Below are 22,476 nucleotides of genomic sequence, written 5' to 3'. Positions count from 1 at the left end.
TCCACAGCATGTGGGATCTTCCTGGACCAGGGCTCCAACCTGTGTCCCCTGCATTGGCAGGCGGATCCGTTACCACTCTGCCACCAGGAAGTCCCGGACATAACATTTTATTTACTATTCTGCAACTTGTTTTCTTTTCAATATTATGTTCCAGAAATTTACTCATGTTGTTGAGTGTAGCTGTAATTTATTCATCTTCACTAGTGTATCGTATTGCTGAATATTATACAGTAATAAAAACAAATTACACCTACAATGGAACATACCACAGTTTTAAAAATCCATGTCTCTATGACTGGCATTTGGGTTGTTTCTAGCTTTTTGCTATTACAGTTCATCTGTGGACATTCATGTTTATGTCTCCTGTTGCATGCATAATCCTTGGAGACTTGCTGCATCATAGGCCATGCCCATTTCAACTTTACTAGATAATGCCAAATTCTTTTCAGAAGCAGTTGTATCAATTTACATGCCCATTGGCACTAAGTGCTTCATTCCTCTACTTCCTCACCTACACTTGATATTGCTAGACTTGATTTGTTTTTTGCCAGTCTGAAGGGTGTGTAGTGTTATCTCATTATGGTTTAATTTGCATTTATGGTTTAGCATCTTTTCATGTCTATTGACTATTTGAATTTCTTCTTTGATAAAGTGCTTGCTCAAGACTTTTTCCCATTTTTCTACTCTTTTGTCATCTTTTTATTGATTTGTATTTTTGTATATTCTAGATACAAGTTCTTTATAAGTTATCTGTGTTGCAAAAATCTTCCACTCTGGCATACTTTTTGTAAACTCTCTTTTTATAGCCTTTGATGAGACGTTCTTAATTTTTTTTTAAATTTTCTTGAATGAGGTCTTAGTTGTGGCAGGTGAGCTCCTTAGTTGCGGGAGGCGGGCTCCTTAGTTGTGGCACGTGGGTTCATTAGTTGCAGCTTGTAGGCTCCTTAGTTGTAGCATATGGGCTCCTTAGTTGTGACACGTGGGCTCCTTAGTTGAGGCTCGCTGGCTCCTTAGTTGTGGCATGCAAACTCTTAGTTTCAGCATGCATGTGGGATCTAGTTCCCTGAGCAGGGATCGAACCTGGGCCCCTGGAGCACAGAGTCTTATCCACTGTGCCACCAGGGAAGTCCCTCTTAATTTTAATATAGACTAATTTATCAGTCTTTTACTGTTTGCATTTTTTGTAACTTATTTAAGAAATCCTTCCCTATCCTGAGGTCATGAAGATACTGTTTTGTATTGTCTTCTAAAGTGTTTATAGTTTTGTCTTTCACATATAGACCTTTAATCCACCTGAAACTGCCTTTTGTGTATGGTATGAGGTAGAGCTCCAGTTCCTTCCTGATTGTCCTTACACCCCTTATTGAAAAGTCTTACCTTTCTCATTAATCTACAGCACAACCTCTCTTGTATATCGAATGTTCATATATGTATGAATCTGTTTCTGAATTTTTATTCAGTTACATTTGTTGTTTCTCTATGCCAATACCACACTGATTTATTTATTATAGTTTTACAATGAGTTTTGATATCTAGTAGAGCTGGTCTTGCCACTTTTTCTGCTTCAAGAGTGTCTTGACTATTCTTGGTCCTTTGCATTTCCATATAAATTTTAGAATCATTTTATCAAGCTCCATGAGAATAACTATAGGGGTTTCATTGGAATTGATTGTATGTCATCAGTTTGAGAAGAAGTGATATCTTTATAAGCCTTCCAAACCATGAAGATGGTATAACTCTCCATTAATTTAGATCTTTCTTTAGTGTCTTTCAAGAAAGTATTGTGATTTTCCCTTCAGAAGTCTTGTATGTCCTTTGTTACTATGTATGTACCTATGTATCCTAGGTATCTGATGATATTTGATGCTACTGTAAATAATATTTTTTAAAACTATTTCCTGACAGTTTGTTGCTAGTAAATAAAAATGTAATTGATTTTTATATATTGGTGATTCTATTTTATCTTTAGATTCTTTTGGATTTTCTATGATACATCATCTGGGAGCAATGATAATTTTGCCAGTTCTCATACCTCATATATTTTTCTTGCCTTGTTGCACTGGCTAGGACTGCCAATACAGTGTTGAACGTAAAGGGTAAAAATGGGTATCTTTTGTTCTCTATCTCACAGAGAAAGCTTTTTTTTCCCCTTTGGTAGATATCATTCATCAGGTTAAGGAAGTTTCTTTCTATTCCTATTTTTAAGCGTTTTTTTCCTTTTAAATATCATTGATGCATGTTGAATTTTTTCTCAAGTGTTTTCTGCATCCATTGAGATGACCATTCAGTGTTCTCCTTTAATTTGTTAACATGGTGAATTACATTGGTTAGTTTTTCATAGGCTAAACCTTGCACTTCTGGAGTGATTATAATTTTTCTGTATTGCTAGATTTGTTAATATTTTGTTTTGAATTGTACCAGCATGTGAGTGACACTAGTTTGTGATTTTCCTTTCTTGTACTGTCCTTGTTAGGTTTTGGTGACCAGGTTATACTAGCCTCAAGAAATGAGTTGGGGAGTATCCCTCTTGGGATAGTTTCTGTAAGGTTGGTTAGTCCTTGGTCAGTTGTGTCTGGAGTTTTGTGTGTATATGTGTGGGGAGATTTTTTAACTGACTGAATTTTAAAAGGGTTATAATACTATTCAGGTTTTTCTAATTTTTGAGTCAGTTTTAAGTTTTATTTTTCTAGAATTTTATCTCAGTTTTCAAAGATGTTGTTACAGAGTTATTCACAATACCCTTAAAATATCTGTAGCATCTCTATGTCCTCTTTTCATTCCAAATATTGTTTTGGGGGTTCATCCATTTCCTCCTTCCATTTTCCTTATCATTAAAGTTTGTCAGTTTTAGTTTTTCTAAGAATCAACCTCAGCTTTCTTGGTCCTTTCTATTATGTTTGTTTTCTCTTTCATTAATTTCTGATCTTCATTTCCTTATGTGTCCTTTGGGTTTATCCTAATGTTCATTTTCCTACTCAAATTGGATGTTTAGCTCATTATTTAGCCTTGTTTTACAACATGAGCTTTTAGGCTATAAATTTCCCTCTAAGTACAGCTTTATCTATGTCCTATAAGTTTAGGTATATAATATTTTAATTTTTAATTGTATTTTCTGATTTTTGATTTCTTCTTTGATCCATGAGTTATTTTAAGACATATTTCTTTCTTTTTTTTTTTTTTTGCGGTACGCGGGCCTCTCACCGTTGTGGCCTCTCCCGTTGCAGAGCACAGGCTCTGGACGCGCAGGCTCAGCAGCCATGGCTCCCAGGCCCAGCCGCTCCGCGGCATGTGGGATCCTCCTGGACCGGGGCACAAACCCGTGTCCCCTGCATCGGCAGGCGGACTCTCAACTACTGCGCCACCAGGGAAGCCCTAAAAGCGTATTTCTTAATGTTCAAACATGGTCGCTTTTTCTAATTATCTTTTCGTTATTGATTTTGAACTGTCTTCATTGTGATCTGAGAATGTGGTTTGTATGCCAGTCCTTTGAAATTTGCTGAGGCTTGACAACTGGCCCAAGTATGTGGCTAATATTCATAAATGTTCTTTGTGCATTTCAGAAATATGTATTTTGCAGTTATGTGTAATTCCCTGTATGTGCCTGTTACAGATGTTAATTGTGTTGTTTGAACCCTTGCTGATATTTTTGGTCTGTCTGAGCTCTCATTACTGGGAGAGAGATGTTAAAATCTTCCATTATGATTGTGGATTTATCTATTTCTCCTTCTGATTGTGTCCATTTTACTTTATTTTGAGATATTACTAGGTGCCTGTGAGTTTTAGAACTCTATGAATTTTACTTATCATTATAAAGTGGCTTTTTAAATTTTCTACACTTGATCATAGCCAAAAGGCCAAGAAGTGATTGCTTTTTTTATTTTCTGAAAGTTGACATCTAGTAATATTTTTTGCCTCAAACTCTGTCTTGTCTGTGTACTTATGTTTTAGGTGTTTTCTTGTAACTAGCATATAGTGAGATTTTGTTTTTATTTGATATTTTTTGTTCTTACCCAAAGCATTTATAAATTTTGTATAATTATTGATATATTGGTTAACTTATTTCCATCTTATTTTTTAATTTTTATTCCAGCTTATCTGCATTCCTTTTTCCTCTCTTGTAGATTGACTGAAAATTTCTCCCCCACATAGTGTTTTTCCTCTGTTTTTGAAATTTAGTATTCCTGTTCCTCTATATGTTTTACATAATATTGGGCTGGGCAAAAAGTTCGTCTGGGTTTTTCAGTAAGGTGTTGTGGGAAAATCCGAATGAACTTTTTGGCCAGTCCAATACTTAACTCATCAAAGTCTAACTCCATAAGCCATTTAATTTTTTTTTTATATTTATTTGTTTGGCTGTGCCAGGTCTTAGTTGTGGCATGTGGGATCTTCGTTGCTGTGTGCAGGATCTTCGTTGTGGCATGTGGGATCTTTTGGTTGCGGCAGGTGGCCTCTTAGTTGCGGCATGTGGTCTCTTAGTTGCATCCTGTGGACTCTTAGTTGCGGCATGCATGTGGGATCTACTTCCCTGCCCAGGGATCAAACCCAGGCCCACTGCATTGGGAGCATGGAGTCTTAGCCACTGGACCACCAGGGAAGTCCCAGTGTTGTTTTAATAAGACATTTTGTTAATGTCGTATTTTCCTTTGGTTCCTGAAAGATATTTTCACTAGGAATACTAACGTTTTCTCTTCTACTTTGGAGATATTGCTTCATTGTCTTCTGACTTTCTTTGGTGGTCAGAAGACAATGAACTCTCTAATCAATGCTCTTTCAAGGTATCCCCCACCCAAGTTTGGCTCCTTTTAAAATTTTGTTGTTTTAAAGGTCTTGTGATTTCACTATATTGTATTAAGCTGTGGATGTCTTTTTATTTACCCTGACTAGGATTTGTTGGAATTGACTCTGTATATTGGTGTTTCTTGTCAAAAGTTAATTTTTTAGTCATTAACTCTTAAAAGATTGCTTCTGTTCCATTTTGATTGGACACACGTGGGATCTTCTCACTTTATCCTCCATGTCTCTTAATTTCTTTTTTACACTTTTCACCTCTTTGTGTGTCTGTGTTGCTTTCTGGATAATTTCCACAGATCTCATTTCCATGTCACCAATACTCTCTTCATGTGTAATCTGCTATAAAATTATTCATTGTTTTTAGTGATTTTTTTTCAATTTCTGCAAGTTCTTTAGTATTTCTGAATGCTTTTTACTCATTTTCAAGCCACCGTTCTGTTTCTAGAAATATATTAAACATGCTTATTTTATATTGTGTTTGTTAATTTTGCTATATTGCGTAGTTTTCTTACGTCTGATTCTGCTGTTATTTCTGTCGGCCATTGCTTATGCCAATGTGTTGTATTTCCTTGTGTGTTTGGAGATGTTATACTGTGAGCTCGTTTTCCTTTCACCTTCACATCTGGGGTTCCATAAGGTCTGGAATGAAGGGGAGAACCTCTAGAGAGGATTTGTTTCTCTCATGTGACTGGGGACATTGCCAATTTGGGACCATGCTGTATTCTCTACTAGAGGTTTTATTGGATCATCCTGATAGCATGTATTTGGGCTGTGAAGCCAAGTGAGGGTCTGCTCCAGATTACAAATTCTTAGGGGATTTTTTTTTCTGCTCTGCTTATGACTAACCTTTAAGACAAGCAATTTTCCTTGTATTTTATTATTCTTGATTCACCATTATATTGAAGGTATAGCCCTTTGGGGTCCAGCTTGAGGGAGATTATCTCAAACTGGGTGCCCTATATCAGGCAGGTCATTTGAGGCAGTGAAAACTTAGTTAGGCTCAGTGGGCTCAGTAAATGCCAGTGAGAAGCAGACTTAAGAGCTCTTATCTCCCCAGGTTTCCACACCCACTTAATTTTTGGCCTGAGGATTCCTTATATCCATTACAGCTCATGGATGCATTTAAGGTGTTTTAAAATTTTATCCAACATGTCTAGTTTTCCACAAAGAAGGATAATCCAGGCATTTAGTCTACCATCCAGAAGAAGTCCCTCTTGAACTAGTTGGTACAATGAATGATTTACAACTAAAAGCTTCCCGATTTTGACCCATTCTTGCATTACTGTGTAAAACCAACTTGGGCATATGTTTACCAATTTGGGGTATCAGTTTTTTTGTATGTGGCTGGATTCTATTTGCTGTTGTCATATTTGGATATATGAAAATTCGATTCTTATATTCCATTCCCTCCCCTGGCAGATCCTCCACTGCCTCCTGGGTCAGGGCTATCCTGGGGTTGCCTCACCCCACGCCCTTCTCTCCAGTAAGGGCTGTCCCTCCAGCACCTCGGCAGGGACTCACCAGTGCCTGCCTCCCCACGGATGGGAAAGTTAAGGCCCTGGAAAGGAAGGAGTTGTACGGTACCAGCCTTGGATCCCACAGCATTGGGGTGTTGGGACAGGTGGCTAGAGCCTGGCTCTGATGCCCCTGTGGTGCCCTGCCCCACTCCATCCTGTCACCTGGAAGTGCTGGCAGTGGGAGGAGGACCCACTGGGCCAGACCAGCCACCCTTGTTCGGGTCCCGGGAGCTAGTGATCCAAGTTGCTTGAGGTCAGGTCATGGTCACTGAGCAACCCTAGACCTCACCGGGGCCAGTGTTCTCTGTGGAGAGTGGTGAGGGCCTTGGCCTGGCCTCAGGCCAAACTGTTACCCTCCAGTAGGTGCCACCTCAGCCCTCTGCAGCCTTCCTGGCCCAGACCCTGTCCCACCAGGTCTTCCATCCCTGCCCCTCCCCATCCAGACCAACCTCCCACTGCCTGCTTCTGGCGCTGAGCAGAATAGCGCCCCACACTCCTCCCCCATGCCACCTGTGGGCTGTTGCCTGCTCTCCCGGGTCAGCCCTGCACAGACTCAGGGATGGGGCCGTGGAAAACTCCAAGATTTTTTATTACTGGTCAGAAGGTGCTCACTCACAGTCTGAGAAAAGGAACATTGAACAACTCTGTCGCAGGCCTCATTTGCCCACCGGCCCTCCAGTGGGCACCCTAAGGCATTTCACACGTTGGTGTTTCCACTTTTGTTTTTTTTATAAAAACAAAACCAGTCCTGGAGTAGAAAGTAAAACCCTGTGATGAACTTTCAGGATCAAATTGAAGTGTGAAAGGTTGAGTAGGAGTTCTGAGGGGATCGGACAGTGGCCACAGTGGCCCAGCCCCCCCCCCCCCCCACAGTTGGCAGAAGCCACTGGAAGGGAATCTGAGGAGAGGGCAGGACACAGCTGACAGGAGGGCCAAACTCAGACAGGAGCACCCTGTCGTCATCATTTTTTCACATACCATAAAAAATTAAGCAAAATAGCTATTTTATATATATTTATATATCATATATATATATATATATATATATATATATATCAGGCAAATAAAGAGTTCAGGGGTGCTGAGATGGGGCACCCCAGAGACGGGACTCTGAGTTCTCTGGTGCCCAGGATACCAACCCAGGCTGAGCCAAGGGTTGGTTCTTATTGCTTATTTGGGGCCGGGTTCTGTGGCAGGAGCGCCAGCAGGCCCGGCCTCTGTGGGGCTGCGGAGCAGCCCCAGCATGGCCAGGGCTAGGCAGGGGCTGTTGCCCTCAAATCCACATGGCGGTCCCTCAGTGCCCCCTTCCCCACCATGCGTGGGGCTCTGGCTCCAGAGACAACTGACTTGTGCTCTCCTGGGCCCAGCGGCCCTTGGTTCCCTTCTCTGGGGGGTCCTGGGCTCCTGGGGGGCGGGCAGCTCACATACAGACGGCCTTGCTGTTTGAGCTACAAAATGCTCCCTACTCAAAGGGGTCCATCTGGCTTCCCAATGTCTTAAAAAGAAGGGGCTCTTGCCAGGACACTTCTGTGGCAAGAAAGCACACTTAGAAAGTTGTCCACCAAGTGCTGTACTAAAAATATTTACTAAATATCTTGGTCGGAAAGAAATGGAGATCATTTTTTTTCTAAAAAAGTCAAAAGCGGCTCCCTGGGAGGGGGCCAGTTCCTCCCTGGGGGGCTGGTGACTGGAGCAGCCCAGGGCCCGGGCTAGCCTGCCTGAGGTGTGGAAACTGGAGCTGGGGGTCCTGATGGGACTCAAGTCCATGATGAAGGGTCATAGGAGACCCGGGGCACCTGGGGGCTGGAAAGAACCCGGGTCAGCACTTCCTCCTTCCAAGGTGGGAGCCCAAAAAAAGCGTTATTAAAAAACATAGGAAGGAAAAGGTGGGGAGGGCAGTTGAGTACTAAACTGAGTGCATTAAATAGAAGGTGGACCAGGCTGTGCAGCTGCCTGTATTTGCAGGAGGCGGGTGGTGCTCAGAAGATGTTGGGGCACATGTGCCAGTCCTGCTTCTCCTTGGCCTCCCAGTAGCCACCCTTGTACACGCAGGCCGTCTCCCCAGTCACCGGGTCCAGCCTCTTCTCAAACCACAGCGGCACGTACACTTCGGCCTCCTTCTCTGGTGGGCGGCACAGTGGGCAGGCGGGCAGGCAGCCTGCCTCCTCCCAGCGCCCCAGGAAACCACTCCCTGTCCCCTCTCCTGCTGGCCCTCCTCCTCGCTCCTGGGGTGCCCCCCTTCTCCAGCACCCCTCCCTGCCCCCAGGGAATCCCCTCTCTCCCCCTCAGCTTCTTTCAGTCCCCTCATCTCCTCCCAGTTCCTGGGAGTCCCCCATGCCCTCTCCCGCTGGCCTCACTCCCGGGGGCCCCCCTCCCCACTGGCCTCACCTTCCTCCGCACCGCAGCCCCGCGAGCAGGCCTCCAGCCTCCGGCGCCGATTCACACGCTGCTTCTCCTCCAGCCGCTGCTTCTCCGTGTTGGCCTCATCCCAGTGGCCCTTCTCCATCAGCCGCTGGTCGGGCCGCAAGCGGCTGTCGGTGGGCGCCACGCCCTCCTCGTGCTCATTGAGGGTCAGGGCCAGCTCCGAGAAGTAGTACATGTTCTCTGCGTTGTCCCTGCGGGGCCCCGTGGGGTGAGCTGCCGGGACACACTCGGCCCCCCCTCCGCTTCCCCTCCTGCATGTCCACCCCCTGAACCCCCCAAACCTGGCCTTGCGTCCACCTCGCCCTTTCCTCCCTGCACCTTGCAGGCTTCACCAACCTGCATCTGTTTTGCCACAGTATACTTCTCTGGGAACTTGCCCACCTTGTCCAATTTTTCATATATATCAGCCTGAAGTGTTTCATAATGTCCTCATTATTATTCCTTTAATGTGTATGACAGCAGTGTCCTCTTTCACATCTGTAATGTTGGTGCTATGTACCTTCTCTCTACCCAGTCATGTCAGAGGTTTGTCCGTTTTCTTCGTTGGTGGAAGATGAAACTTTGTTGATCCTATTTTAGGTTTTTCTGCTTTACTGATTTTGCTTGTATAGTCTTCCTTCTACTTTGTTGGGGTTTCTTTTGCTGCTCCTTTTCTAACTTCCTGGGATGGATGCTTAGCTCGATATTTTCCCATGTCTCTTCTTTTCTAATATGTGCATTTCAAGGCTACACATTTCACTCCAACTACTGCTTTAGCTGCATTCTACCATTTTTGTTATGTATTATTTTCATTATCATGCAGTTATACTTTCTAATTTTCATTATACTTTCTTTGTCCTATGGATTAGCTGGAAGTACATTTCTTAAGTTTATAAATATATGGTAATTTTTCTAGTCATCTTTATTTCTAGCACACTCGCTTTGGAGTCAGACAGTATACTTCGTATAATTTCACCTCTTTGAAATTTGTTTTATGGCCCAGTATATGGTCAGTTTTTGCAAACGTTCCACATGTAATCAAAGAGACTGCGTTTTCCATAGTTGTTAAGTGCAATGTTCTACAGATGTCCTGAAGGTTCTATTGTTCAAACTTGTCCTCCAGACTTTTTCTTCTGCTATCCATTACTAAAAGAAGTATGTTAAAATCTCCCACTTTGGTTGTAAACTAGTCCATTTCTCCTTATATTTCTATCAACTTTTGCTGTATATATTTTGGGGCTGTTACTAGGTACAGGGTATATTCAAATTTAAAATTTTCCTGGCAAATTGAACCTTTATCATTTTGTCCCTCTTTGGTCTTTTGTTTTAATGTCTGTTTTGTGATATTACTATAGCTGAAGGCAGCTTTTGTTTGGTTAGTATTTCTATGTATACATATCTTTTTCCATCCTTTTATTCCAGTCTTTATTTTATTTAGATGTATTTTTTGTAAATCACATAAAGTGTGATTTTTAAAAATTTGTCTGAAAGCTTATGGGAACAATGTAATTACTAATATGTTGGATTTTATTTCATTTTTTTCTTTTTATACTGCTTTGATACTGTGAAAGTTTTGAATTAGTCATAATACTTGGTACATTGGTCCTTACATGGCCTGCTTGTATTTTTTTTCAATCAATCAATCAATTAATTAATTAATTAATTAATTAATTATGGCTGCATTGGGTGTTTGTTGCTACGCACAGGCTTTCTTTAGTTGCGGGGAGCGGGGGCTACTCTTTGTTGCCGTGCACGGGCTTCTCATTGCGGTGGCTTCTCTTGTTGCGGAGCACTGGCTCTAGGCGCGTGGGCTTCAGTAGTTGTGGCACACAGGCTTCAGTAGTTGTGGCTCGCAGGCTCTAGAGTGCAGGCTCAGTAGTTGTGGCGCATGGGCTTAGTTGCTCCGCGGCATGTGGGATCTTCTTGGACCAGGGCTCGAACCCATGTCCCCTGCATTGGCAGGTGGATTCTTAACCACTGCGCCACAAGGGAAGCCCTGGCCTGCTTGTATTAATGCGACCTTGCCACCTAAACCAAAGGTAGAATCCTGACAAAATCTACATCTAACCATAGGGAAAACTCACCAATCCATACTCCTCTCAGGTAGCCACTGGCAGGACTCCTGGGTTCATCAGTCTTTTGCTTTCCTTTTAATATAATTTTATTGCATCTTTAAGTAGTCTTAAGTGTGTGTGTATGTCTCTGTGTGTATTCATATACATATATTTTAGATACTTGTTTTTAACTGTATAAAAAGAATATGTATGTAACCTTCTGGGACTTGCTTTTTTTAAACTTAATATTATATTACTAAGATTTATCTGTATTGTATGTTGCTGTGGTTCATTTGTTTCAACTACTGTAAATATTGCCTTGTGTGAATATACTAGTTATTTCATCCAATAAGTTTGAGTTGTTTTCAAGTTTTGCTTTGAGTAATCTTATTAATGTTTCCTGATGTATATTCATAGGAATTTCTCTTAAGTATACACCTAGAAGTGGGATTACTGGGCTGCAGAGTCTGTGATGTTCTTCTTTAGGAGGTAAGGCCACACTGCTTTCCAGCATGGTCATACCAGCTCACATTCCCACCAGTGATGTATAAGGGATACTGTGGATTCATATCTTCTTCAACACTTGATATTACCAGACTGTTCATTTTTTCAAATCAAATGAAGGTAAAACTGCATCTTATTGTGGTTCTGATTTGCATTTCCCTGATTACCAATGATGTTACCATTTTCATATGGTGATTGGCCATATGTTTCTTCTTGTGTGAAATTCTTGTTCATGACTTGCACTTTCCCATTGGATTGTTTTTGCTTTATTTACTCATTAGAAAGTCTGTATGTATTCTTTTTGTTCCTATTTATTTATCTATTTTTGGCTGCGTTGGGTCTTCGTTGCTGTGCACAGGCTTTATCTAGTTGCAGCGAGCAGGGGCTACTCTTCGTTGCAGTGTGTGGGCTTCTCATTCTTCTCATTGTGGTGGCTTCTCTTGTTGCACAGCACGGGCTCTAGGCGCCCAGGCTTCAGTAGTTATGGCACGTGGGCTCAGTAGTTGTGGCTCACGGGCTTAGTTGCTCTGCAGCATGTGGGATCTTCCCGAACCAGGAATTGAAGCCATGTCCCCTGCATTGGCAGGTGGATTCTTAACCACTGAGCCACGAGGGAAGCCCCAGCAAAATTTCTTTTAATGAACAGAAGCATTTTAATATAACTGAATACATCAGTGTTTTTGTCTTATTTAAGATATATTTCCTTAAGTTCCAGATGATACTCATCTATATTTTCTACTTAGAGGTTTTTTGGGTTTTTTTAATAGTATGTGGATACAGAAAGACTAGAATTTATTTTTTATTTATTTTTTAAAGGAACATTTATTTATTTATTTATTTACTTATTTATTTATTGGCTGCATTGGGTCTTTGTTGCTGCTGTGGGCTTTCTCTAGTAGCGGCAGGTGGGGGCAACTCTTCATTGCGGTGCACGGGCTTCTCATTGTGGTGGCTTCTCTTGTTGTGGAGCACGGGCTCTAGGCGCACAGGCTTTAGTAGTTGTGGCACATGGGCTCAGTAGTTGTGGCTCGTGGGCTCTAGAGCGCAGGCTCAGTAGTTGTGGCGCACGGGCTTAGCTGCTCTGCAGCATGTGGGATCTTCCTGGACCAAGGATTGAACCCGTCCCCTGCGTTGGCAAGCGGATTCTTAACCATTGCGCCACCAGGGAAGTCCCTCTACTTAAGAGTTTAACTTACTGTTTAACAGTAAGTCAAACTTAATACTTACTGTAAGACCTTTATTTGGAGTTGATTTTTGTTATAATAATGTAAGGGAAAGATTCACTTAATCTTTTTCTAACCATTTTCCCCAGATCCTTCTAGTGGATGGTGCCATCTTTCCATGTGATATGATACGGGACCTTTGTTGTATACCAAAGATATATACACATCCAGGGCATAGTTTCCAGGCTTACTATTCTATTTCACTATAGCTTCAAAGTAAGTATCTAATAGGGCAAGTCCTCTTTTTTTTTAGAAATATCCTGGCCCTTTATTCTTCAATATAAATTAAGAAATCATAATATCAAGTTCCATGAAAATCACTATTGGGATTTTGTTTGATTTACTGACTCTTTAGATCATGACTTTTTTTTTTTTTTTTGCGGTACGTGGGCCTCTCATTGTTGTAGCCTCTCCTGTTGCGGAGCACAGGCTCTGGACGTGCAGGCCCAGCGGCCATGGCTCACAGGCCCAGCTGCTCCGTGGCACGTGGGATCCTCCCGGACCGGGGTACGAACCTGTGTCCCCTGCATCGGCAGGCGGACTCTCAACCACTGAGCCACCAGGGAAACCCGATCATGACATATTAATAGTACTTAGTCTTTCTACCCACGAACGTGGTATCTTTCTCCATTCATTTAGCTCTTGATATCTCAGCAAAGTTTTATAATTTTCTCTATAGAGGTCTTGCATATATTATAAGATTTATTACAAGGTCTTTGATATTCTCTGATATGATAATTGGTGTCTTCTCTTAAACTTTATTTTCTAGTTGTTTTCTTTTAGTGTATAGAAATGCAACTGACTTTTGCATATTAATCTTATATTGAGGCACCTAAGATGCCTTTTGTTCAGATCTGTTAATGTAACAAATTTATGGATTTTCTAGTACAGACTCATCCTTGCATACCCAGGATAAACTCAACATGACTGAAGAATGTTATCTTTTTTATATACTGCTGGATTTTCTCATGTCTTGTTTTGGAATTGTGCTTATCCATGAGTGAAAGAGGGTAGAACTTTTATTTTCCTACTACTCTTTTAGCCTGGTTTGGTATCAGGTATCTTATACTGGCCTCACAGTATAAGAAAGGAAAGTATTTCTTTTTCTATTGTCTGGAAGATTTTCTATAAAATTGGGATATATGTTTCTTGAAAACTTGGTAGAATTCACCTGTAAAACTACCTGGGCTTTGTGTTTTCCCTGTGGAAATTTTTAAACTACTGCTTCAGTATCTTTAATTATAGGACTAGTCATGCTTTTTTTTTTTTCCTTCTAGACTCAGTTCTTGTAAGTTATATTTTTCTAAAAAATTGTCCTTGCAATCAGAATTTTAATAATTTCTTTATACTTTAAATATGATAATAAACATAATGAAAACATTAATAATATTTATTTCTATATTCTGTCTTGATCAGTCTTGCCAGTAGTTTTCTGTTCGCTTTTTTCCCTCAAAGATCAACTTCTGACTTTTTAAACTTCTTTTTTTTTTAAATAAAATTTATTTTATTTATTTTTGGCTGCATTGGGTCTTCGTTGCTGTGCACGGGCTTTCTCTAGATGTGGCGAGCGGGGGCTACTCTTCGTTGCAGTGCATGGGCTTCTCATTGTAGTGGCTTCTCTTGTTGCAGAGCACGGCCTCTAGGCGCACGGGCTTCAGTAGTTGTGGCACGTGGGCCCAGTAGTTGTGGCTTGCGGGCTCTAGAGCGCAGGCTCAGTAGTTGTGGCGCATGGGCTTAGTTGCTCTGCGGCATGTGGGATCTTCCTGGACCAGGGCTCGAACCCGTGTCCCCTGCATTGGCAGGTGGATTCTTAACCACTGCACCACTAGGGAAGTCCCTCTGCTTTTATTTTTAAGGTATATTTTCTTCTTTCTTTCAGTTTGTATGTTGCACTTTCTCTAATTTCTTAGAATGAAAAAGCTTTAATAAGCTTATATACCTATTTAAGGCAATACATTTCCTTTGAAGTTTTGCCTTTGGTATACCCAGCCAGTTTTGATATCTTTTTCTTCTCATTCAGTTCTAGGCATTTTAAAATTTCCATTCTAACTTATTATTTTGTCCATGAATTATTTAGCAACTTAAATTTTTTTCCAAAATATGTGGGGACTTTTTGACATCTTGTTCATAACTTCTAATTTGTCTTATCATAGGCTGTGGTCTGTGTGCTACCCTCTGTACATCTGTTGAGGCTTTCTTTAGGGTTTAGTACACGATTGATTTTTGCATAAATTCCACGTATACTTGAGAAAAAGCATGTTCTCTGTTGCAACCATAAGTATATGTATATCCTGTGTTTTTTTGCTCTCCATCTTGCTGGGTTGCTTTTCCCCATTTGACTCTCAACAAGTGAGAAGCGTGTGTTGAAATCTCTGTCTTCCAGTGAGGTGATGGATTTATCCATTTCTCCCTTTACTCTCAATACGTGCTTTGTGTATTTTTGAGGCTCTTTCACTACATGCATAATGTCTGTGTCATGCATACTGTTCATATCTTCTCGAAGAACTCAATGTTTTATCATGTAGCAACTCTTCCATCCCTAATAATGCTTTTGTCTGAAAGTCTGTTTTTATCTTATATTAATATAGCTGTTATAGCTTTTTGGTTAGTATTTTCATGATATGTCTATCTTTTACTTTCAGCCTTTGCCCATCATTACGCTTTGGATCTTTCTTAGAAGGTGCATGCATCTGGATTTTTAAAAATCCAGTCAGTTAGTATTGGGTTGGCCAAAAAGATCATTCAGGTTTTTCCATAAATGGTAGGGAAAACCCGAACTTTTGGGCCAACCCAATATTTTGCTTTTTTAACTAGTGAGTTTCATCTATTTATATTATTATGCCTGGACTTATTTCTACTGTGTTAACTTGCTGTTTTTATTTGTCCTTTTAATATTTTTTACTGATTTAAAAATCTTCTGTTGGTCTCTACCTTCACATCCCTTGGTGTCCTCTGTCTCCCTAGACTCCATTGTGTTAACATCATCTACACTTTTAATTCTGGACTATTGTGGGAACATTTTCTGTTTTTCTTTGGTCTTAGTAATTATTTTAAAAATCCCTCCCACACACAACCTTTTATTTCATATAACTACTGTAGCACCTTCTGGATTTTTCCCTCCCCCTTTTAGACTACTGTTTTCATTGTGGGTTTTTGTGTGGCAAACCTTCTGAGGCTGTTCACCTGAGAACGTTTTGGTTTTTTATCACAGCCTCATATTTGAATGATAGCTCAGCTGGACAGAAACTTTTTATTTTTATTTATTTATTTATTTATTTTTGGCTGCGTTGGGGCCTTCGTTGCTGCACGCGGGCTTTCTCTAGTTGGGGCGAGCAGGGGCTACTCTTCGTTGCAGTGCGCGGGCGTCTCATTGCGGTGGCTTCTCCTGTTGCAGAGCACAGGCTCTAGGCGCACGGGCTTCAGTAGTTGTGGCACGTGTGCTCAGTAGTTGTGACTCGCGGGCTCTAGAGCATGGGCTCAGTAGTTGTGGCACGTGTGCTCAGTAGTTGTGACTCGCGGGCTCTAGAGCATGGGCTCAGTAGTTGTGGTGCATGGGCTTAGTTGCTCCGCGGCATGTGGGATCTTCCTGGACCAGGGTTAGAACCCGTGTCTTCTGCTTTGGCAGGAGGATTCTTAACCACTGTGCTACCAGGGAAGCCCTGGACAGAAACTTTTACCTTCTAATTTCATTTTCTTCATTACTTTGAAAATATTATTCCAAAAATCTGATGTCCATCTGATTCGTCATTCTCTGCTGAAATCTTTTCTCTCTGGAAGCTATTAGAATTTTCTCCTTGGTGTCCTTAATTTTCAGTATATTGTGGTCTAGGCAGAAGTTTTTGTTTCTTGTCTCTGGAATTCCAACGGGCCCTTTCAACCCAAGGTATTTCATCTGTTTATTTGGGGACATTTATTTCCATCATTTCTTTAACTATTTCTCTCTCCTTTCTATTTTTCTTTGTTTCCTTTCCTTCTGGGATTCCAATTAAACATATTAATTTAGTAGCTACTCTAGGCATTACAATATGCATAGTTCACATAGTCAGAAATTAGTGTGCATCTTGACCCTCCTCTTGGGTAGCACAAGGGCCTTTGAAAAGTTTCCAGTTTTCTGACTTACCTGATTGTGCAGTTGCACTTAATGTTTAGATTTTAAACCCCACAAGACATTATTGTTCTTATTTATTCACTGTTCACATAGGTTTTGTTCCTCATTTCACACATCTTGGTTCTTCTATCTGGGAGCTCTATCCTTAGTGCTGGTCTGTTGGTGGCAAGATGAGTGGCTTGAAAATGTCTATTTCAACTTTACTCTGTAAAGATGTTCTCGCTGGGTGTGTAATTAATTCTCACCTGTCAGTGAGTCTTTCTGCACGTGTAAGATTTCACCTGACTGTCTTCAAGCTGCCGTTATTGCTGATGAGGAGAAGGCTGTCAGTCTGCCGTTCCTCATAAAGTACATCTTTTTAAAAGTCTGGCTGCTTAATATTTTCTCTGATCTAGTTTCAACAGTTTCACTGCATAGATTTAGATGTGGAAAATCTCTGCTGTTTTCTCCTCAGGTAAGACTCCTGAGATGGTCTCTTGCTTCTGGACTCTGACCAGAAGCCTGCTGGACCCTGCTCTCAAACTCAACGTGCCCTACACGTCCTGATGCTGCACCCTCCCAGGCTCCGGGGATGCCTGTGGGGCTGCTCCAGGGACTCACCCTGGGTCACCAGGTGGCCAGCCTTCTCTCTCTAGGTGCTTGGCTTTTCCAGGTTTTGTCTGTTTATCTGAAGATTTTGAACCCAGTCAATGGGTTCTCTCTATTAAACCTTCCCATGGAGTTCTCAATTTCAGTTACTTTATGTTGCCTTTGTAGAACTTCTGTTTCGTTCTGTTTGGAATCAGCTGTGCCACTTTTTATAGTTTCCTGCACTTATTTTCATGTTTGGTTTTCATTCCTTGGACTATGGGGACTTGTCCTATCAATCAGCCTGTTTAAAGTCTGTGCATAGGACGTGCTGCCACCTGATGGTGTCGCGCTTATTTACAGTTGGGTGTCTGGCTCCCCTCATGCGTGGCTTGAACCCTCCCGCGCCCGCCGCTCGCTTCCTGTCTGGCTTTTCCCCTCCCCGCTTCCTGCCTGCTCTTCGCCCCGCAGCCCCACTCACGGCAGCGGGTACTTCTTCCACATCAGCTTGGCCGGTAGCGTCTGGTACACCGTTTTCTGCTTCCCGTCCAAGCTGGGGCTGCTGGGGCTGCTTTGCACGATCTTGGCGCACTCCATCTGTTCATCCCACGAGCCTGACAGCACATAGTGGGCCTTGCCCTGGCTGTCACTCACCACTCCTGTCACCTGGGGACATTGGCAGGGCCAGCGTAGGCACACGCCCCTCTCCGGGGTTCCCCCGTGACAGGCTCCGAGAGGTGGCTTTGCTTACCTTCCGGGCCACCTCTTTGGAGAAATAGCTGTAGGGTAAAAACTTTAGCTGGCACCGGTCCTTTGTCTTGTGGTTCACAATCTCGACATCCCCTGTCTGGTAAGGGAGGGGAGTGGTCAGCGGCCGATCCCTGGGCCACACGGCCCCTCCCCGAGAGCATCCCCTGACCTGGTCGATCCAGAGCTTGCCCACGATGATGTTATGCACAGTCGAGGTGCTTTTCCTCCACACGTAGTGATTCCCGCTGGCCTGGAATTCTAAGTGGATGGCACCTGGAGGCCAGATACAGGGTCAGAGGTCATGGCCTGCCATGCTGGGTCCCAGCCAGCCTGACCCACCCTCCCAAGGTCCCAGGGTCCTGAGAACCAGAAGCAGTATTTGTGCAGACTGGGGATAGGGTACAGGTCAGGGGGGCATCCAGGAAGTCTACGGGGGGACTAACGTCACCCCTGGAGGCACCAAGCTGGCTTCTGGGTTGGCAAACCCTCCCCCTCATCCAGAGTGTCCTGCCCCCGCTCACCTAGCGGCATGATGGAGAGGTATTTCCCCCGGAACTTGCTGGAGATGGTGATCTCCTGCCAGAGGCTCCAGCCGTGTTTGGAGAACACATAGTGTGCGGCCGATGGAGGGTGGTGGCTCACCTGAGACCAGACCCACAGGCCGTGAGCGTCTGCTGGACGTGGCCCGGGCCTGCCCCCAACCGGCCGGGGGACAGCCTGCCCTGTGCCCAGTATGAACGGCTCTGTGGCCCTGGGAACCAGGACACACAGCAGGGCCTAGGCCCTCCAGAAAGGACAGTGCTCTCCAGTGGGAAAGCAAGGGCATGCCCGGGGGAGAAGCCTGGGTGGCACTGGAGGGGGGCAGGGCCGGGGCACCCCAACTACTGTGGGCCTGAGCCGGTGGCCGGGGCGTTTTCACACCTGACTTGGGCTGTGGAATGAGGGTGATGACATTGTGACAGGCTGTGCTGAGCGTGAATAAAGTGAGGGCGTTAGGCTTTACCAGGGGCTTCGGGCCTACTTTCTAGTTAACCTGCCCATCACCTGCAGAGGCTGCGTCTGCTGTGCTGTATTGCACTGAGGAGGCCCAGGATGGGAAGCCTCCTGGCCAGCCCGGCTCCAGAGCTGGAGTCCAGCTGGTGTCCCATCCCAGCCCGGATGGCGGTGCAGCCTGCTCTGCCCACCCGGTGCCTCTGCCCCATCCTCTCCAGCACTGGGCACCCTGACCACGGTCTCACCACCAGGACACTGCCATCAACTTTTCCTCATCTGCCCCTCCTCATTTCTGTGGCTCCTTTGGTCACCGGGTGGGCAAAGCCTCTCCCAGCCTCCCGTCTCGCAGCCTCGCCCCAGAACTGTAGCCGTGGGCTCCAGCCTCCCTGCACCCCTCCGTGCAGACGGCCCAGAGCTCCCGACAGTCCCCATAGGAGGCACCCTCATCCTTCCTACGTCTCAGAGGCACCGGCCAAACCTGCCAGCAACTGGGTGATGAGTGAGCCGTCCCCGAGCCTGCCCGATGCCTGTGGCCAGGGCCCCCACTGAAGCCCACCCACCAGCAAATTCAGGGACGTGACCCCAGCGACCTGGCCCTGGAGCTCAGTGTCAGCACCACCTTCTCGGGCAGACGATCCAGTCGGTCCAGCTGCTCACACCAAATGCTCTGGAGTCATGGCTGGCCCCACTTTCTCATGCTCCCCATCTAAATCCTTAGAAAATCCTGGCTGTTCTTTCTTCAAAACAGCATCCAGAATCTGCCCTTCCCCCACGCCGCCTCCAGCCTCCCCAGCCTCCCTGCTCCACCCTTATCCCTGCGCTGCACTCTCCCCACAGCAGCCGGTGAGGGGGCCAGCTCCTCATAAAACTGCCTCCTCTGCCCTTCCGTGACTCTCCCCACACAGAGAAGAGCTGCCTGCCTCCTTCTCTCTGACCCCGGCTCCTTCTCTCTCCCTCACTCTGTGTTGCCAAACCGCTCCCGGGCCTTCCTAAAAGAGTCAGAACCATCCACATCCACAGTACCTGCTCCCCATCCCCCGGCCCACGAGAACAGGCCACTTCCCAGCTGGCTGCACCCTCAACTCCTGAGGGTGTTACCTGATCAGCAATGTTCAACAAAGAAATGTACTCAGTAGTAGTTCAGGCCAGGAACCCTGGGTCATCCTTGCCGCCTTCCCCAGCCTCCCTACCCACATCCAAGGCAAATCCCTAGCTCTGCTTTTTAAAGGTGCCTGTGCACAACCTCCTACAGGCCCGCACAGCAGGCAGAGCATGCCTTTAAAACCAGCCACCGGATTGCGAACTGTCTGCTTTCTGAGCTCAACCCCTGGGCCCACAGCAGCGGCTGGTGCATGGTAGATACCCAGCAGCAGCCCGACCCGAATCTATCCTGGGCGCCTTCATGTAGCTCCTGCCTGGGTCCTCCCGGCACCCAGTGAAGCATCAACAGAATCGGCCCCCTTCAGACAAGGATACCAGAGCTGGGCTGAGGTGCCCGAGGGGCCCGGTTTTGGTTCCGCGCCTTGGGGAGACCAGTACCTGCGGGGAAGGCCTGTAGAAGCGATGGAGAGGATGGAGGCGAGCTGAGCCCTGGCCCCTCACACTCACGGCCTCCACCATCACTGACTGCGGCCCCGTGGGGCGCGGGCTGCTCCCTTTCAGCCCAGTGGTGACCCCACGCTCTAGCCCACCTGAATCCCTGATGGCGTCCAGCAAACACCCGTCCCCCACTGCTCCATGCCTTCTGGCTGAGAGAGGCGTCCTCCCCTCCCCCACCAGACCCGACTGTCCTCACCCAGCTCTCCTCCCACGCGGCCCACACTGTCCCCAGGAGGCCTGCTCCGTGGGGCGCCCCTGACCTATCCCCGCCGCATGAAGCCCAGCTGCCTGACCGGACCTTGGCTTGATGGCCCCTTCGGTCAGACGCCGCGTCCCGCTTTGTCTGGCTCTGACCCCCAGGCCTGGCTGAAGCATGCGCGGGCCTCACCTGCTCGCAGAGGGAGCGCAGGCCCATGTCATCGAGACGGTCCAGCTCGAAGGTCTCGCCCAGCATGGGGTTGAAGGGCTTGGCGATGCGGTGCACGGTGGTGGAGTAGGAGGACACGGAGAAGGCCGCCACCAGGCACATCTGCTCCACGGAGCTGGTGCAGTGCACAGCCTTGTCCAGCAGGTGGTGGTACTCCAGGTCCTCCGTCAGCCGCTGGAGCATGGACAGGGGCTCGTTAAAGTTGACCTGCGGGGTGGGTGTCAGGTCAGGGGTCTGCACAGACCGTCCACCGCTCCCAGCACAGACCTAGGGTTGTCGGCACAGCAGCCTTGCTTTTCTCAGATGTTCAGGGACATCACTGCGCAGACCACTTTCACAGAGAGGCTCATCTGAGGACCTGTCTAACCTGCCTCAGTTTTCTCCACAGCCCTCACCACGTTCTGACCTGCTGCATCTGGCAGAATTCTGTTACAATTACTGTCAGTCTCCCCTCCTAGCATGTAAATGCCACGGCAGTGAATCATAGGAATCAGTGAATGAGTGAGTGAATGAATGAATAGGTGAATGAATGGATGAAGTGGGTCTACCTTGTATTCTGAGCTATTACGCAAGTCTTCTGTCCTGGGTCACACAGTGAAACCAAGTCTGGCCTGGAGCAGCCCCAGCTCCCGCCCCATGGAGATGCCACTGTGGTCTGGCAGCACGAGGGCGCCAGCCCTGCCCTTTGCCTGCTGGTGACCTCGCTGGGGTGGGGACCAGGGGCAGCCCAGCATGGAGGAGGAGGGTCCACCCGGCCCCATACACAGCCCAATGTTGCCACTCCCCATCTGCCAGGGTGGGAGGCACTTTGAGGGCCCCCTGTCTGATCAATGCAGAGCCCCTTCCTGGCTCCTTACCTCCAAGCGTGAAACCTCTGCCCTGGGGGAATTTCAGCAGTGCGGATGGAACACGATTCAATAACACGTTACATGCTCCTCAAGTGTCATTAAGAAAATGACACCCAGGGCTGCGTATACTTCCAAAGGCCATTACTTCCCATCCAGGCACAAGAAAACAGCCCCCAGGGTCCCCCTGGCCGCCCTGCCCGGCCCCTACCGGCATGGGGATCTTGGAGAGCTCCCGGCCGATGCAGTTCTTCATGATGCTCCAAAGATTAAGGCTGTAGTTGGGCTTGTCGGGGATGCGGACACGCCTCTTGACTTTGGGGGGGCCCTGGGGCACAAGTGAGGTGCTGTCTAGCACCTACCAGAGAAGCAGAGTGCGCCCGTCAGCAGAGGCCAGGTCGCCTCGGCCCCCAGGCCTCGCCCTCACTTCTGGCCCAGGGCCGTCTGAGGACCAGGCCCGCACTGGGACGTTGCTGGCGGCGGGGGAAGGCTGTGCCTGAGCTCAGATGAAGGCACCAGGCACAGGGCCCGCCCCTGGAGGGCCCGAGTTCAAAGTGCTGGCCTCCCCACTTCACCCCCCGCTTCGGGGTCCCACCTCACTTACATTGTCTGAGGTCCATTCCACGGAGCCTGTAGTCCCACCTTCAGCTTTTCTGCAGGAAACACAAAAGGGAAGGCAAGTTATTTACAAATCC

The 22,476-nt window shown here is 45.9% G+C and overlaps 1 protein-coding gene across 2 annotated transcripts in view; it reads right to left on the bottom strand.

Annotated features, from left to right (window-relative positions):
* Positions 1-6,879: 6,879 nt before the first annotated feature.
* OSBP2 (oxysterol binding protein 2) overlaps positions 6,880-22,476 on the bottom strand; it is a 158,442-nt gene continuing 142,845 nt past the window's right edge. The window contains exons 6-14 of one of the 2 annotated variants that reach the window (XM_081251648.1): positions 22,386-22,434; positions 21,993-22,139; positions 20,898-21,143; positions 18,439-18,559; positions 18,087-18,190; positions 17,919-18,014; positions 17,649-17,833; positions 8,697-8,923; positions 6,880-8,466 (exon numbers count right to left, since the gene is read on the bottom strand). In XM_081251648.1, the coding sequence (XP_081107774.1) occupies positions 8,288-8,466; positions 8,697-8,923; positions 17,649-17,833; positions 17,919-18,014; positions 18,087-18,190; positions 18,439-18,559; positions 20,898-21,143; positions 21,993-22,139; positions 22,386-22,434 (1,354 nt within the window). In that variant the 3' untranslated portion in view covers positions 6,880-8,287. The remainder of the gene's footprint in view (positions 8,467-8,696; positions 8,924-17,648; positions 17,834-17,918; positions 18,015-18,086; positions 18,191-18,438; positions 18,560-20,897; positions 21,144-21,992; positions 22,140-22,385; positions 22,435-22,476) is intronic. The other variant, XM_081251647.1, reaches the window with a different exon arrangement.

This window comes from Mesoplodon bidens (genome assembly GCF_964165515.1).
Source record: "Mesoplodon bidens genome assembly, chromosome: 13".
Taxonomy (NCBI): domain Eukaryota; kingdom Metazoa; phylum Chordata; class Mammalia; order Artiodactyla; family Ziphiidae; genus Mesoplodon; species Mesoplodon bidens.
The sequence above is the reverse complement of the archived record's forward strand: the minus strand, read 5'-3'. Positions and strand labels throughout refer to the sequence as shown.